Here is an 18593-nt window from a genome sequence, read left to right as displayed (position 1 = left end):
TAGTGTCCTCAAACTTCCTTCTCAGTATAATTAAAAGAACTAAGTTAAGGATTAATCCAGGGAGAAGAAGCAACCCCAACGATGGCAAAGTCCTAAGAAAAGTAACCAGATATGAGCCTTGCTTTTGTGGTACTTATAGCATAGTGAGGAAGAAAGACTTTAATATAATCACACAAATAAATGTAAAGTTAGAACCATGGCAACCTCTGTGAAGGGGTGATGTAGCATCAAGAAGCCCTAGAATGGGAGAGCTGACCTGCCTGGAAAGATAGGTCAAAAAATGCTTCCATGAGGTAGTGTTTCTTGAGCTGAGACTGAAATTAACTGTGCAAAGAGCACTGAGGTGGAGGAAACAGCGTGCTCAGGTACCATATTAGAGGACGTATGGAGAGTTTGAGAGACCCCAAAACTGCCAGTATGACAGAAGCAAAGGAAGCTACAGTGTTAGGAGTTTGTAGTAACCACTAAGGAATTTTGTCTTAGACCAAAAGTGATGGGACACCAATGGAGATTGCTAAGCAGGAGGATGACATGACACATTTGTATTTTTAAAGGTTTACTCTAGTATTAATGTGGAGAATGGCTGGGAGGAGGGCCAGAACAGACGCAAGTGCACAGTTTGGAGGCCAGAGCAGTTTTACAGCAGGACAGGATGATGTGAGATTGAACTTGAGTGGTGGTGCTGGACACGGAGAACAGTGGATGGTCTCGAGTGCTATTTAAACACACGAACAATGAGAGCACTATAAAAACTGCAGGGACTTGGAAGCCAATGTTCTGTGCTGGAATGGATCAAAATACTTCCTATGGTTTGAGATTTTTCCAAGATATTCTCTCTTTACGGGCTACCTGGGCATATGAATGACTCCAGAGTTCCTCCAACATGTTGGTATTGCCTGGAAGTGATCTTAAGGGATCTAGAATGAAACAAGGCCCAGAAAGGATCCCCTAGCAGTGGTGATATCAAAGAAATACCTTTTAAGAACTCACTTTTCTCCCAGATTTCCTTAATTTTAAAAGCAGTGGCCAAAGGTTTCTTCACTCCTTAATCTCCTGCAACTGTCTTTGCCGTAGAAAAGACTCCTGACTTCAAGTTCCAAGCTGTTTTCCCCAGGCTCCTTCTTCCCCCGTAACGGGACTGCACACCACTCTGCTGACCACTCTGCAGCTTTTACGTTATTTCTCCCCACAGCTCCCTTAACAATGAACTAATGTTTGAAAGCTCCTTTTGGTTTTTAATGTATTTTATTGGTATTTTTCCTTTTTCCCAGCTCTCAAATGGAGATCATCTAAGGTTCTAAACTCTACTTCTTGTATTACTCTTTGTAATTCATCTCTAGGCTGATGTCCAAATCCATGACCATTAAAATAAATAGATTCCTTACCTATAACACTTAATAGATATTTAAAAAAAAATGCTTGATACAGAACATTTTTGCTCTACATCTCTCCTCTCAGTTATTCCTCTTTTCCTACTACCCTTGCATTACTTCAGGCTCTTATTATCTCTAGTGAGGTTGCTGTAAGAATTAGTGAGATAATATATAAGTTGGCACTTCTTAAATTATGAAGTGCTAAAAAAAATCTAAAGTATTATTTTGATGATACTTTTTTTTAGACATTAAATGGGTTTATTGATAATTTGTGCCATCTGCCCGTTTCCACAGCAAAATTCGAAACAATTCTACTGCAATCCTCCTTCCCTGGCGTCTAAACTCCTGCCCGCCCGGTCTCTGATAACCAGCACTGCCTGGTTAATGGGGAGCTCTGACCACATCTCTTCCATGCTCAAAACTCCTAATTACTTCCCTACCAAACCCTTTTCAGCCTGGCCATTCAAGGTGCTTTACACACAAACTTGACCAGGACTCATCTTGTTTCCTATCTTATCTCCTGCTACTCCCCTGTACATCAATTAAACTGGGCTGCTTAGTGTAAGAGTAGTTTAGTTGGTAGACAATTTCAGAGATCCAAAGGGAAGGCAATGAGAGGCTGGAACATGCAAGAGTCAGCATCCTCACACAACTCAGGAGAAGACCCCAGGATTCAGGTCCCTGATTTGAGGAGGGTGTTTTGTTTAAAAGGCAGTATACTGGAAGAGGTAAGACTACTAGGGTTTGAATCTCAACTTTGGGCAACCTTGCACAGGGCATTTTACCTAGTTAAGCCTAATTTACCTCCTCTGGAAATGGGGATAATAACTCATAACACCATTGTAATGATTAACATAATACTTATAAAATGTTACTTGTTTTACTGCAAAAGTTTTTGGGGTTTTTTAAAATCTCGCATATACTTGCAATGAAAACTGCAAAAGTTTGAAGGAAGAGACAATAGCTTATTCTTTTCTAAATACCTCACCATCCTTGTGCAGAAAGGAAGCACTCAATAATTACTTGCAATGAATAACGAATTTACAGTCATAAATCATGGAAATTACTCTTTTGGACTCAGGGTTAAGGTCCAAACACCTAAGAACTCTGCTCTCATCACTATCTAGTAACAGCTTAAGGAAGGCATAGAATTCTTTCAGATATTTGGAGGAACTCTAGGGTTTAGGAGAATGAGAAGGAAAGCATTAGCAGGTAAGTACTTACTTGGGCTTTATGGGAGGCAGTCCAGGAGAGTAAAGCCAGGCATTCCAATCAACTTGATTGAGAATATCAACCTGTGAACAGTTAGAATACCCAGTTTGCTACAGAATGGCCTTTTCTGTTGAAAAAAAAAAATTAAGGCAAACTTTTAAGTCCTCAGGTCTATAATTTTGTCTACTCTGTCATATCAAGATAATCTCTAAATCTTTTTAAATTAATATTATTAATTGATAGATAATTACATATATTTATGGGGTATAAGGTGATGTTTTGATATATGTATACAATATATAAAAAAATCAAGCTAATTAACATATCCATCACCTCATCTAAGTCTCTCTTGTAAAATAAATTTATATTTATCACTAAGTGTTAAATAATTAAAATAGGAAAATTAAACACAAACAAAAAGTAAACTCCCAAACCATACTACTAAGGATCTCTCTGAACTAGGAAAATTCTACCTATTAGTTCATGTGGTTGAGATCACTTTTTGTTTTGTTTTTTTTCTGAGACAGAGTCTTGCTCTCTTGCCCAGGCTACAGTACCATGGCATTAGCCTAGCTCACAACAACCTCAAACTCCTGGGCTCGAGTGATCTTCCTGCCTCAGCTTCCCAGAGTGCTAGGATTACAGGAATGAGCTACTGTGCCTGGCCAAGATCACATTTTAAATGGGAAAAAATGCAGTGAAAAATTAAGTCTTACAACAAATTCTGAACCAATACTACTATTAAATAATTCAAGTTAGCTTAACAAGTAAGTCAATAAATAAAGATATATTGGGAATGAAAAATAAAAAAGCTTTTAATCTAACCTTATCCTTAAAGTGGGAATACAGGAAATCCTTCCAATCATCAGTGGTTACGCTCTTGTAAGAAAATTTCTCAACATAAGCCTTTAGGAATCCTAGGAAAACCTCTAAGAGTAAAAAGTTTAAAAAGAAAGAAATCAATTTGTAGAAAGGTAATTATTTGACTTTTTTGTGCTTGGGATTATACTATTAACCACAGAGAATAGAAAATATTCAAAGAACAGGTTTTTCATAGTAAATGTTCAGAAATGGAGGTAGAATTTAAGTAGGGCCTTGAAGGAAGAATATATGTAATTTGGTTGAATGGAGAAGAGAATCCTGATTACAGGTAAGGGGATGACACATGAAGACACAGAAAAGAAATACACAAGTTTTAAAAGCAATAACCCTTGTCTGACTAGAAAGGAGGAAAACAGATGCAAGTGAGGGAGAGCCTCCAAAGTCAATCAGCAAAGAGAACACTGCAACGCCCATCCACAGGGGAAGGGTACATAAACTCAGTGTATTATGACGGCATTAAAAAGTAGGAGGCAGATTTATATTTTCTGACATAGAAGGATGTATGTGAAATATTGAGCGAGAAAACAAAAAACAAATGCAGAATATATAGTATGATCCATTTTCTATAAATAAAGTCACTATATATATGTATTTATCTCTTGTTCATTAACACTTAAAAAATGACCTGGAGCCACACACACCAAACTGCTAACAGTGGTCACCCTGGGAGTGGAAAGCAGTTGATGGACTCTACTTGTTACTCTCATAAATGTCTGCACCATAGAAATTTTTTCAGTGAATACACATTATTATCCTAATTCAAAAAATACTGATGAGATTTTTTTTTTAGTTAAGCAGAATAATTTAGAATTCAGAGGTTATTCAAGGTTTTAAGTGGAGAGAGAACATTAGAAAATGATAAAGATTTCTTCAGTAGCTATACACAGAATGAATTGGAAGTATAAAAGGGAGCAAAAACAACAGTTTATAATTCTTCCTTATTCTTTGCATTGCCCTCAAAATACAAAACAAAAAACCATAAAATACCAACTACTTACCTGGTCCTCCAAGAAGTTGTTCAAGGTAAAAAAGTAAAGCAAAGCCCTTCTCATAGGGAACTGGTGAATATGCTACATCAGGGTCTACATCCGTCAGATCCACCACAAGCTTGGTGAACGGATGTGTCTCCCCAAAAGTCTTTATCTGCAAGACACAAAATAAGATGAATGCTCATTAATGAAGACTGGTGTCACCATGCAAACAAGCTAATAGGGAAGTATTACTCCACTCAGTGGCATAACGTTAGGGGAATCTAGAGCTGACACAAATTTAGAGAATGGAAATACTAGGATATGTTGGCAGAAACTTCCAGAAGTCTATTAACAGAATGGCTACTTATGTGATGTTTCCGTATATATTTCACCCAATAATAGGCTTTATTCTTATAAAAAGACTAGGAAAATGATTCACTGCCTGGTCTGCAAATTTGGCTTTTGGGAGAAAGCACTTAAAAATGACACAAATATACCAAATAAAATTCAAACACAGTAACCAGCTACATCAATAACAAAGAGCCAATGAAGTCTTACAGCTCCTAATTCAGGCCAGGTCAGGAATACTGCCTTACACAGGACAATGAATGACATGGATCAACAGGGTATTATACCAGCCTCCGCTTCATTCTCCACACCTGTAAAAATGACTTTTTTATTGCTATTTGGTAAAGATGCTTTACAAAAACTCAATTTTTGAACACCTCTGCAACTTTGGATGAAGCCTTTTAAAAGTCTGACTCATTTACCGAATTCTGTAGTTCTCCCCATCCTCCCAGAGCGCGAAAATGTCTGAACTTTTCACCAAACAATCGTCCACAAATGTGGCGTTCCAAGTACACAGTATGTCCTTCATTTAGCCTGGAAAAAAGTTTAAAAAATAAAAACACTGACACAGCTGAGAGGAAAGGCATTTTCATCAAGAAAATATTTTCTTTTTGGCTTTTCTACAGAGGAAAGCAGTTGAAGAGCGTGACCACTACCGTCTAAGCAGACTGTCCACGTGGCTCCCAGAGCAGTGGAAAGCCCAGCCTGACAGATGGCAGGAGGGAAAGGTAAGCCACGATTCTGGTTTCACATGTCCATGTATTAAAAAAGTGACTACAGCAGGAAGTAATAACAAATATAAACTTAATACCTAGACTGTACCTAACACTGTGACAAGTGTTGCAGAGTTTAAAAAAAAAAAAAAAAATCCTTGTGTACCCATGAGTTGGTAACAAAGAAAAACAATAGGTATATACAAAACAATTCAGAGTGGTGGGAGGCAGGAAAAAGAAATCAATCAATAACAAGAACCAGTAATAACAAAAATCTTACCAAAAGTGATCCCAAGTTTTGTTGGTCACTAGATTTCCTGTCCAGCTATGAGATATTTCATGTGCAATAACCTAAAGGAAACAGTGTAAGTGACTAACAGTAAAACTGATTACCTTAAACTAAAATAACCTATTATTTAAGCACTCTTGTTCTTTCAACTTCACGTTAGTCAATTTTTTTTAAACAGTAGCTGAGATATTCAGGGAGTTACTCAGTTCAGCAAAAAACTGTAATTTAACCAAAGACCAAAAAACATGGCATAGTTAAAATAATTTAAAACAAAAATATTTAGGAAATATTAAATGAATATATCACTGCATTAAAAATACTTCATAAACATATCAAGAGATCAAACCATAAAATCTCCTTAACTCTATTAAATCTAATTGTTAATGTAATAGAGTCCCCAACTACCTTTTATAACCATATCTTTAACATAACAACATAACAGATATTTTAAAATCAGTTGACTTAATACTTCTTTAGGGTAAGGCCATAGTAAGAAATTTTAACTTACATTGGAGAGTGATCTGTCACCTGCCTATGAAAGAGAAAGAAAATCACCTTAGTATTTCAACAATTAAATTATTGACTACATTGAACAGACTGCCTACCTCAACTGACATGGATGGTCCACTGAACTTCTACTAGAGCACTTCCAAGAGTTCAAAAGAGATGTGTATTGAGAACACAAAACAAAAAAATGCGCCACTAAAAATTAGCAGCATTCTTTCTTGCCCTGATCCTAGGGAACTTTGGTATTACAAGGAGGGCCAGTATACTTGTCTCTAATTAACTTCCATAAGACATTTCTCCTATCATTTTTTATATCTGCTCGTTTACCCATCACCTTCTTTTTCTCCTTATTACCCACAATATATTTTAGAAAAGTTGAGAAGTGTCCTATGTGTCCTGTGGTATTTTATTTATTTAGTTGCTAATCCATTATTTACTTCGTTCTAGGAAGAATTTAAAGTAGCTTACAAGGCATATAAAACATAGCAAAATACCATGGGCCTAATCCTTTCCCATACATGATGCACTGAATTTTTTTACCAGTACCTACAGGCCAAGTATAAATGGTATAGTTTCTTTGTTTGGATACATAATTCATCAATAGATTGTTGTTATGTAGCGCTGCCATCCCCAACAAACCAGACACCCTGAACATAATATTCTCTTTCCCCAAGTGGCCAAATTGTTTTCCTTTAAAAAAAGAGATTTTGATAACCACAATATGCAGTAAAATTAAAAACAAGGGTTACATGAACAAGAGAAAAGATTTTTTTTAATATTATTAGATCTCTAGGGTTCTTCCTAGCTAGGTTTTTTTTTTTTTTTTTTTGAGAAGACCTCAATTTCAAACAAAGAAATATTTACACTTACCAGCAGAGTAGGGGTTACAAAAGTAAGGCAAGGATTCTCCATGCCACCATAAGGGAAGGATGGTGGCAGGACCAACAGGTCATACTGTCCCCATACATATGGTCCTCCCAGATCTTCTGCAATTTTAAGCATAGACTCAGTCTGAAAAATTAATGCATATGTATTTGTATGTCTTAATTGTTATGGTAGTAAATTCTTCAAAGTTTATATTACTGTCCATTAAGGTTACAAGTTAATGAATGATGCTTATTTTAAATGAAAATGATGAAAAGAATGTAGCAACTGCAAACTCACACATAAAATAAGGCATATTTGATTCTTTCATCAAATCGCTTAAAACTATCACATTTCACACTCAACATCTTCAATCTACTGTCTACCAAAATTATTAAAAAGGATAACTATATGACAAACCTCAGAAAATTCATAAGCAGACTTTTCCACCTGCTCTTTTTCAGACCACACCAAAGTTCTTGGGCCAATTTGCCTGTAAAATTAAAAAGCTTAATAAAAAAGAATTGAAGGCCAATTACTCATCTGGTTCTAGAAAGGATTTAAAGTCTTACACACAAATCCCCACAGTGGGAGTAGATTCACCATGTGCGTACAGGGAAGGGATGAGGTTAATGGCTTCTCTGAGATGCAAATCGGCTGTTGTATATGTAGCAACAGAAATGCAGCTCTCAAAGGAGGTGCAGTCTGGGTCAAAGGAAAACCAAGACCTAAAGTGTCCCCAGATTAGCTTACTGTCTCTAGTAAGATCTCTAGGGGTCTAGTTTCCTTTCTCAGTCTCACAACTGGAGAAAGCCAGTTGCAGCTCCTAAACATTATTCCAGAACAGGAGTGGATATAAATTTTGTGATGCACTTAAAGTTTAAATAATCTTTATATAAGAACAATCTAATAGGAAAGGAAGGAAATCCTGTCACATGCTACAATATGGATGAATCCTGAATACATTATGCCAAGTGAAATAAGCCAGTCACAAAAAGATAAAATCACATTGTATGATTCTGCTTATGTGAGGTATCTAAAGTAGTCAAATTCATAGGAACAGAAAGTAGAATGGTGGTTATTAAGGGCTGGGGAGAGTGGGGAGGAGGGAAAAGGGAGTTGTTTAATAGGTGTAGAGTTTCAGTTTTGCAAGATGAAAAAGTTCCGAAGATCTATTTCACAATAATGTGAATATACTTACCACACTACTGAATGGTACAATTAAAAATAGTTAAGTGTGCTTAGAAATTAAGAACAAATAAAACATTAAGAAGGAAGGGCACTTTAGCTTTGGAAAAATGTTAACAAAATATCTTAAATTTTTGTAATATTTATAGACTTTCAAGTGCTTTCATATATTTTATCTCATTTGTTTCACATACCAACCCATGAAGTAGAAAAGGCAGATATTATAATTTCAAGGATGAGGAAATAGAGATGAAGAGAAGTGACTTGTTCAAACTTACATTAGAATTCAAATCTCTAACTAAAGGTAAGAGCATGCTCATTTTACAATATTTGGAAAATCTAAGGGGTAACTGATAAAGATTTTTAAATTTAAAATTAATCTGTCACCTACATTTTATATTTAGATTTGAATTTTTCTAGAGCTGTCAGCTTGATATTTTGAGAAATACACAAATGATCTACAAATTAATCCTGATGCCTAAGGTTTGACCTTTTCACAAACCTTAAAATTTGTTCAGAAGCTCACCTGCTTTCTAAAGCTCCAACAACCAAAGCAATCAGGTAGCAGGATATAGGAACCTAACAGGGCAAACACACACACACACCTTGCATTAGTGCTCAAAAATGTTACAGAGTAAGACAATTCGTATTTAAAATTAAATCTCCAAATCTCAAAATGTTAGCATGGATTACTTTTCTTTTGTACTTCTCAACGAGTTCTTATTTTTACCAAATAGTTTAAAATTATGATGCAAAGCATTTCAAAATAGCTATTTCCCTTTTATTCCACTAGAAATGAAAGCTTCTGATGTGAAAAACATGATTGCACATAGTATTAAGGGGTACATTTTAAGCATTTCTCAAAAAATAACCTATAAGAAGGCAACTGTTCTTTTCCCTATTTTTTTTTCCTCCTGGTTTTTAAAACATCATTTTATGTTTATTTTTTATTTTTATTCCTTTATGTTTTAAACCACTATTGGCATATTACAGAGACATACAAAATAATCCCTAAGTGGACGCCAAAGTTATAGGAGCTTGAAATCCCAGAAGCTGGGATGGGAGCAAAATTGTCCATTGTGATGTCAATTAAAACACACACACACACACACACACACACACACCCCCACCCACACACATTATTCTATTCATTAAAGGTCAATGATACAAGTCCAATTACCAGCTACAAAGAAATTTTAACTTACAGGACTGTAACAGAGTGCTTTTTTTGTCTAAGATAGTTCCTCCATTTGTAAACACTCTCTAAAGCCACATGCCCACGCTGTAGTACCAGGGCAGGCAAAAGTGCAATAATATAAAAGAACAGGAATCTTCCTGCTACTGACTGGAATGAGGGGAAATGGCATCAGACATGCTCCCTCCTCTGTCTACCCAGCAACCTCTTTCTTCCACACAACACTCTCCGTAAGTGGAACAAATCCTTTAAAAAGCACAAAAGGAAAAGAATGAAAAAAACAAAAAACAAAAGCTGCTCTCTAAATTCTGAAATATTTCAAAAGCAATTTTGCTCTCTGGATGGGTAGAAGCTATTTGTAGTTCACCACCAACTAAAACAAAAATCTAGACCCTATGATCTTACTTTTTGGCTGAATCTGTATATTTTCCTGCTTGGGTCTTCTGGGTCAGGTCCTTCTCCATCACGAATAGCACTCATAAGTGCCACCAGTTCTTTAGGGACAGACACCTAACGGAGAAGAAAAGTCATTTCTAGTTATCAATAAAAGGTTCTATGTATCTTAAACTACATATGTAAAATAACCTTTTCTTTCCCTTCTTGATTATCTGTATAATAAATAGACCATGAACTCAAAAAGTATGTATATATCGGTTTTGTAAACAGAATTAGTGATATGTAAAACTGGCTTCTTTAAAAACGAAAGTGAAATATCTATCTTTCCATTCATCCATGCATATTAAAAGTAAAATTTTGGTAGAAACTGGATTAAAATCCCAGCTCTGCCACTTACTAACTGCACAGACTTGGACAAATAATTTCCCTGAACTTCAGCTTCCCCATCACATGAGGGTAAAACTTCATAGGTTGGTTGCAAGGAATAAATAATATAAGTGAAGAACTCCATGCCATTCCTGGCAATGGTAGCCAATACCCCTGCTTCCCTCCGCACCCCCAAAACAGATTCTAAAGGATGCTAAACTCATGGTAGGATAGAGAATACAGTTTTGAATAATTTTATATTTAAAACATATCCTTGGAGTTACAAATAGAACTTTTTAAGGGTAGTAACTGTGAAAACCCAAAACTTATTGCCAAACACTGTGAAATAATTTTCTTTGGAAATTTATATGGAAAAGATCCTTATGGGGCAAACCTTATGGTCACTTAAGTGTATATCCTAGCTCCACGATTCTGGAAGTTTTCTTTCTTTCTCTTTTTGAGGCAGGTTCTCACTCTGTCACCCTGGGTAGAGTATAGTGGTGTCATCATAGTTCACTACAACCTCAATCTCCTAGGCTCAAGTGATCCTCCTGCCTCAGTCTCCCAAGTAGCTGGGACTACAGGCATGCACCACCACAGCCAGCTAATTTTTCTATTTTTTGTAGAGATGGGGGTCTTGCTCTTGCTCAGGCTGGTCTTGAACTCCTGACCTCAAGTGATCCTCCTAAAGTGCTGGGATTACAAGTGTGAGCCACTGTGCCTGGCCTGAAAGTTTTATTTCTAATAAATGCCAGAATAAGGGACCATCCTCTGAGTAATGGTGATGTAGCAAGTATGTATTTCGGTAAGTGCTAGACCTCTATGATCTTCTTGCAGGGCTCAGGACTCAAAACTATTACTGAGTCAGGCATAGAATTAGGAGCTCTTGAACCAGTGCTACCACACTCACAGATCCTAAGGCTAAAAAGCATTGAGGAAATAATTTTGGTTTAGCCTCCTCCCATCATTTAGGTAGTGATATGTTATATATATATATGAGACAACTGAGGTTGTGAGGTCATAAGACTCACCTCAGGTCACACAGTTATTAAGTGGCAGAGAAGATTTCAGAACCCTGGGATTCTTTGCTTCCAAGTATGATACTCTATAACACTATACTACGTATAATTTGGTTGTAAGATGATTGGAGAATCAAGAAAGTCCCATAAATACAGGTTGGTCCTCATTCTATTGGCTTGGTCTAAGTAATTCTAGCCTCTGGGATAGTGTGTATTTACTAATTATAGTCCACATTTTCCTAAAAGGATTGGCAGTACCTACAAGAGGAATAAGTTGGAATTATATACAGATAAGACTGCAATATAGGCCCATTAGAATACCTAGATAGATGTTTATATTGCTACACAATACATTCCCAAAAACTTTAATTCTGCAAATGTCAATTTTTAAAAGTTAAAAGATAACTGTTCCTCAATTCTTGCTTTTAAAGCCAGAATTCGTTTTTAAAAATCAGAATGGTTCCCAGTTCTTTTTTTCACACTTATAATGTTTAAAACTGCCTTTATAGCAGAGATTCAGACTGAGCTATAGAGGCTCTTTTTTACATATTACAGGTAGAAATATCATTAAGTAAAATATTTCTAGCTCTAAAAATTTAATTATCATCTCAGCCTATCACTTATACCATATTTATGTATATGGGTCATTTAATTCAGTTAATATTTGTGATATTTACCTCTGCAGTGTAGGTTAATTTCACAGAAGGAGTGTCCTGGCAAGGAAGAATTGCTCTGCAATGGATGGCCTGGGAGAGGGAGAGAAAAAGAAATAGCTATTCCCCTTTCTTATAAATCAAGTCATTAAGAAATCACTAAAATTGCAGCATTACTCTTAGACATATTCTTTTAAAAAATAAAAACAGGTCTCTCACTTCTTGGGATCTTTTAAAGTAGCAAAAACAGATTTGTAGATTTTTAAAAAATCAGGTTTTCCATTTCAGTTGCCCCTGTGGTAGTCAAAGCTTCACAATTATGTCTTCCATGTTCCCACTGTCAAACGAGATTGAAGATATCACAAACGCAAAGTATATAACACACAGTGGGGTACTCAACTCTGTTTCAGTCCAACTCTCACATTTCAGTTGAAGCATGGAGCAAACTGTTAAGCAGTGTTTCCTACTTTATTCTCTGAGCAACAGCAGTACCCAGTGAGAAGCTCTTAGGAACGCTGAAAAAAAGGGCTCCATAGTGAAATAAACTTGAGAACCGTGGCATATTATATCCCTGTCTTGGAGAGTCAGTAAGAACAGTAGCCTCCTGAAGGCTCTGAAAAGACCTGCAATAAAGAAACCTGTTCGACTTCTTACATTTACAGATACTCAGAGATAGATAGTCAGATATTCGTAAGAGGTAGAGAGTATGGAATTTGTATATTCTTGACCAGAACTTGATATCTCTTCCAGATTATTGAACAAAGCGTTTCTTAGATTCAAAAGATATTCCAAGTGGCTACATAAAGTAAACAGGTTGAATTCCTGTGCCAATTCCTTTTTTATAGACTTGTATTCAAAATTGAGCCTAACACAGGAATATTGGGAGGCTTAAATATGCAAAGTACCAAGCAAAATGCTTGGAATTATAGTAAATGTTTAATGAAGTGAGTTCTTTTAATTGTAAATTATTATTACAAGAATTAGGTCTTTTTTTCTTTCAGAAGCCAGTTTCATAATTATTATCCTTGTGACAGACTGTTTCTAATTGCATGGTTCTTTACCCTTAGTTTTTAAACAGAAAATAGACATAAGTTAAATCATAACATTTTAAAGGTACACTTAATATTTATTTATACAAAATATACATTTGTAAATGCATAAGAAAAACATGTTAAGGCTACATTCCAAACTCAGTGGTGATTACTACTGGGCAATGGTGTCTGGAGAGGGTTAGGAAATTCGATCTTTCACATAACATTTCTTTACTGTTAGCATTTTTCATACTCAGTGCACGTTACTTTTGTTTATTAATTTTTCATTTCATTTTATGAACATTTGAGTGCCTACTCTATGCCAAGTTCTATACTAGGTGCTGGGGATATAAATGTAAGTAAACCTAGATAGTCCAACTAGGTGGATATGTTTCCAAACTAAAGGAAGCTTCTTTTAAAAATAATATATATGAATATGTTAATAGTGACAGATATAAATGAAGATACTTTTTTTTATAATATCAAATCAATTAAAACACTCTATTAGGTAAAACCCACATGTCCATAAGACCACTGTCCGTTTGCTTCCTTAAACTGCATGTGCTAGGAATCTTCTACATATTTCATCGTAGAATCCTTCTTACCTGGCACTGACTAAAGAGGTACGGGTGCTCCTTCCCAGAAGTTTGTTCAGGAGTGAGCCACTGAAGAGCAGAAGATTGTGGAGATGTCTCAAAGGAAATTTCTATGACAACTTCTTGATTTCTGTATGAAACAAATACATATATTAGTAGAGTATCATTCCATCTAAAATTTGAATTCATAATACATACCCTGAATAATGTAAATAATATCATATGAGTTTTTGTTACTGATTCAGAGTGAGCTCTAGGAATGCCGCATCCCAAGTGGGTAAGTTTCCCACCTGAATGCCAGCTTGCGCGTCCTTTTCACTGTACCATGCTACCTAATAATGAGGGTGTAACAGGAAATAATTTTAGTTGAATACCCCACTGTCTGTTATATACTTTGCATTTGTGATATCTTCAATATCATATGACAGTGGGAACATGGAAGACATAATTGTGAAGCTTCGACTACCACAGGGGCAGGTGCCAGAGCATGACACAGAGCAGTGTGGTCTGCGAGCTGTCACTGGTCCAAGGCAAAATAAGCCAGGATATTGAGAGTAAGCATTTAGAAACTTCTAGAGTCATTCTGATGCATGTTGAATCTAATAATAAAAAATGTATGCTTTTATTTAACCTCTTCTTCCTCATAATCCATTTTTATTAAATTTTACAAAAGTATCAGTCTCTGACAGATGACAAAAGTGATCCTGCACCCCCTACAGTTTGAGAAACACTGATAATGAGGAAACAGCAAGAGCTCTGGAGACCAGCAGCCCTGCCTGTGTTTGAATCCTGACTCTACCACTTACTGGTGCTATAAACTTGGGCAAATTATTTGACCTCCCTATGCCACAGTTTCTTTGTCTGTAGAAAGGGGTTAATGACATTTACCTCACAAGTTATGCCTGGGTGTTTCTCTTTTTTAAAGGGGATGAGAAGGCATGAAGACATTGGTCACTGAACGATGGGGGGTAGATCAGCCTTGTTCTAGGCCAATCGTTTTCACCCTTTTCCCCTCCCCAATATATTAAGAGGTAGGACATACTCTTAATATGACAATTTTAGTTGCCACTTTCTTGAGCAAGTAATTTTATCTAAGGTTCCCTTTCCTCATCTCTCAAGTGCAGACCATAACACATGGGGTTACTGTCAGGATTAGGTAAAAGAATGCACTGAAGCACTTATCCCAAGATTGGTACACAGTAACAGTTCTTATGATGGCAATGCCCCCGTTATCACTCTAGACATTACTAAAATGATGAGTAATTAAAGAAGTAACAGTTACCCAAAGTCCCAGTCTTGAGTATTTTATACAATAAATGTCTTTACTATCTTAAGAACATATAATTCTCACTACTATATAAACTTCAAGGTTAACAGAAGATCAGTAGGAGTAGTGTACCAATTACTTCCCATACACAAACTAAAAAAGGAAAAAATGTCTAAATTAATTAAAAATATATTTTCCCCATTATTCAGCTATAAAAGAAAAAGAAGATAACATTCATACTTGCTCAGAGCAATAGGAAGAGAAATTTCCATTGGTGATCCCTTGTAACTTTGTCTTTCTCCAAGAGCATATTTGACTTCTTGTCCATTGATCACTACTTTTTCTATTGTAAGGTCCTTTGTATCTAAAATCTAAAATTAATATTTTTAAATAAGAAAATAGTTTTAGATACCAGAGAAAACTAGTATGAGAAATAGGTTACTATAGTGATTACAGAGAACTAATTGCTTACAGAGTAAAATACAGAGTGAAATCACAAGAATTAAAGGAGTCAAAAGTTAGGATAGGTCTTGTCATTTGGGACCCTAAGCTTCCTGAAAATTTTTGGGTTTTAAGATTTGCATATATATATTGTTAAGTAACTGTAGGATAGCTACACAAATTTTGGGCTTTAAGTAAAAGTCAAATCTAAATTGAAACGCCTTTGCTTCTGTCTCCTAAAACTTAATTTCTGTTATAAAAACTTCACCTACAACTTAAGTTTCTTTCACTCCAACTCCGCAATATATCTCACCATATATTTCTTCCTAGGATTCAAACTCATATGTACTTTCATATGTCCATATATAGGGCTTTATGCCATGGGTTTTGTTTCTCCTATCTTTAGTCTCTCTTCCTCCAAATTATTTTAAATCTTATTATACTGTGTATGTTGTTTTAAGCAGTCTCAAATTCTTTCTGGAACAAAGCAGGCTTAAAAAAAAAACCTTATGCCTCACTATTATGTTTCTAGTTAAATTTTCTACTTGTTATCCGCAAAGTGCTATGATGAAAAAACCATAGGCTTGTGTATTAAAAACAAAACTAAAACCAAAAAACCACCTTGATTTGATTCCCAGCACAGCCATTTATTTAGTGAAGACCAGAAGGTTTGCAGTCAGAAAGACCTATGTTCAACTGCAACTGCTGGTTTCCCCCACTTACTAGTATGTATGATCTTGGCCATGACACTAAAACCTCACTGAGCCACCATCTGAAAGAAAAAATTCTTGAAAGTTTCAATAAAAAGAGAGAAATGTTTGAAAGTTATTACAAATTTTGAGCACCAAACTTCAGTGTAAATAAACCAAAACTTGAAAGATTTTAGAAAGCTAGGAATCAGTCCTGTTAGGACTCCTTCAGCATTCTCCAGCATCACAGACTTCAAGAATGGAGAGAAAAAGATGATATGAATATATTCTTATATTCCTATGCTAGGAATTTGAGACACAAATCGATATGAAACATAGTCCCTATATAATCTAGTAGAGGAAAGAAAAGAAGCCAACTTTAAATAAATATGAATAAATAAATAATGAGAGCTCTTAGTTTCAGGGTATTATCATAACTAAGCCAACATTTATAAACAGATGTCACTTTGTACTACAAATTCCCTTCCTGGTATAACATCTAACATTCTTATAATTTCAGGCTCTAATTTGCTAAACAGACAACCAGAAATCATAATTTAAAAATCTTACTTCTCCCTAGATTTGGGGAATGCAAAACAACAAACAGGTTTTTAGATTGGGACATTCTTTTCAAAATGTAAACATCCTGACTCTTGCTTACTTAAAGGAACAGAGGTAAAGCTTTTATTTTTACAAAACAGAGAGTGCAAGGTCATATTAAACAGCAAAGAGCTATCAAAATTCACTTTCTTTTAATAAAAGAGGAGACTGCATTGAAATAGGACTTCAGTCCTGCCTGGGCAAAATTGCCACTGCAGTAAAAGACAGCACCCTACACTTCAGGAAGACCAAAGTGCAACCTACTACGAAATAGTTACCTTCTTGCTTATAATACTTTTATTAATTTTCTTTCTTATAGTACTTTTGGTAATTACATATAGGTACATAGAGGAGTCAACCTATTTTTCAAATCAATTAGTCTATTAACATGTTAAAGGACAAAGAGTAAGAAAAGTGCTGTATTATAATAATTCATATTGATGAACTCAAAATACAGATCTATTGCATAAATAGGAAAAAGAGGCACAAAACCCACTAATTCTTATCTGTACTTATAATTCTGCCCGATTATTTGACTCCTCTAATTTCCCTCCTCAAGCCTACAATATACTTGGTCCAATAGCTAATTGCTGTACTTGAGTAGATCTCACCATGCTACACTGTGCAAAACACTGTGTTATCATCCTACCCTGGTGAGGAAGCCGAATATGGCTGGTCTTTTTATGTCCCTCTTAATTCTAAAATGCTCTTCTATGAAATTCTTCAAGTGAAAGGTACAAACCAAATATTATCAGGCCATTTGAGTATAAACATAGGTTATAGGCCATAGATAAAATCACTGAATAACATTCCATGAATCTAAACGAATCTTCATTCAAATGGTTAGAGAGCTTGTAAAAGTATGTATTTTCTAAGAAATGCAATAATTACTTCCTCCTTGGAATCAACTATTAATGAAGCATACTGAGTCATCCTTAGAAAGCTTGAACGTTCCATCTGTCTTTAAATTATTGGAAGATGCTAAGAAGGGTGATAAAAATCAAAGGTAGAAAGGACGCTGAAGAAAAAGAGCTGCACCCGGAGTTAGAAAGCAGAGACTGTTAGTTTCAAAGCAAGGCTGAGAGAAGGGGTTTCGCGCCGGGAATCCTAAGGGATTTGAGAACTACCAGCATGGAGATCGAGGGAGCTGGGCATCCTGCAGACCTGCGGGTTGAAATAAAGTGCCTGGGAGGGAAAAGTGGGATCAGGGATCGACAGAACATGGGATCTGAGACTTGGATGAGACTAGACTGACGAAGTTCGCTGGGGCTGGGAGAAGTCTGCGGCCTGAGGAGGAGGTTGTGGGCTGCAGGCCGAGGAAATGGGGAGGCCACGGGGGAATTAGCCTTGGGAGCTAGGATTCTGAGGGACTATTGCAAAAATGAAACCGAGGGCTGGGTGAGGAGAGAGGCGTGGCCAGGGCGCTAGGATGTGCCCAGGGGCTGGAGAGAGGATCCGGGGACAGGGGTGGAGAAGACATAGGTGGAGGTGAGGGCAGGGGCACAGGCGTACGTGGGGCTGAAGAGGGCATGTTACGGGTTGAGTGGGGCTGAAGAGGAGGTGCAGAACAGGGGTTGGGTGGGGGCTGCGGAAGAGCAGACGGGGCGTGGGGCTGGGCAGGGGTAAGCCGGCGGCCCCGGGAAGCAGGGGCGAGGGGCGGGTGGCCGGGAGAGGCGGGCACCGGGCAGGCTCCCCATCATACCAGGCTGCGCAGATTGTCCTCCTGGGACTGGACCGTGAGCGCGGCGGTCCCGGTCAGCGCCCGGCGAGTGAAGTCGACGCTACAGCGCAGGTGCAGGTGCTTGGTCTGGCAGATCGAAGCTGGAGAGGCTAGAGAACAGGTATCCACGACCTCCGGCATGGCTCTGTGGGATCGCGCAGCGGACTGATCCGCACCTCAACACTCAGCCGCGAGGATCCGATCGGAGCAGAGTAGGCTGGGGGGGAGACTGAGGGGAGGAGGAGGGGTTCGCGGCGCATGCCGGGAAAAGCA

The 18593-nt window shown here is 36.9% G+C and overlaps 1 protein-coding gene across 2 annotated transcripts in view; it reads right to left on the bottom strand.

Moving 5' to 3' along the window:
• LTA4H (leukotriene A4 hydrolase) overlaps positions 1 to 18593 on the bottom strand; it is a 25823-nt gene extending 7230 nt beyond the window's left edge. Inside the window, exons 1-14 of one of the 2 annotated variants that reach the window (XM_045553193.1) lie at positions 18303 to 18593; positions 15111 to 15241; positions 13613 to 13733; positions 12001 to 12069; positions 9948 to 10052; positions 8874 to 8926; positions 7580 to 7652; positions 7166 to 7306; positions 6297 to 6320; positions 5780 to 5850; positions 5209 to 5320; positions 4466 to 4610; positions 3411 to 3514; positions 2598 to 2668 (exon numbers count right to left, since the gene is read on the bottom strand). In XM_045553193.1, coding sequence (XP_045409149.1) covers positions 2598 to 2668; positions 3411 to 3514; positions 4466 to 4610; positions 5209 to 5320; positions 5780 to 5850; positions 6297 to 6320; positions 7166 to 7306; positions 7580 to 7652; positions 8874 to 8926; positions 9948 to 10052; positions 12001 to 12069; positions 13613 to 13733; positions 15111 to 15241; positions 18303 to 18461 — 1379 coding nt within the window. In that variant the 5' untranslated portion in view covers positions 18462 to 18593. Of the gene's footprint in view, positions 1 to 2597; positions 2669 to 3410; positions 3515 to 4465; positions 4611 to 5208; positions 5321 to 5779; positions 5851 to 6296; positions 6321 to 7165; positions 7307 to 7579; positions 7653 to 8873; positions 8927 to 9947; positions 10053 to 12000; positions 12070 to 13612; positions 13734 to 13893; positions 13911 to 15110; positions 15242 to 18302 lie in introns of those variants that run through there. The other variant, XM_045553194.1, reaches the window with a different exon arrangement.

Source organism: Lemur catta, chromosome 6 (genome assembly GCF_020740605.2).
Source record: "Lemur catta isolate mLemCat1 chromosome 6, mLemCat1.pri, whole genome shotgun sequence".
In the NCBI taxonomy this organism is placed as follows: Eukaryota; Metazoa; Chordata; class Mammalia; order Primates; family Lemuridae; genus Lemur; species Lemur catta.
Note: the sequence above shows the minus strand (reverse complement) of the source record. Positions and strands in the feature narration are given on the sequence as shown.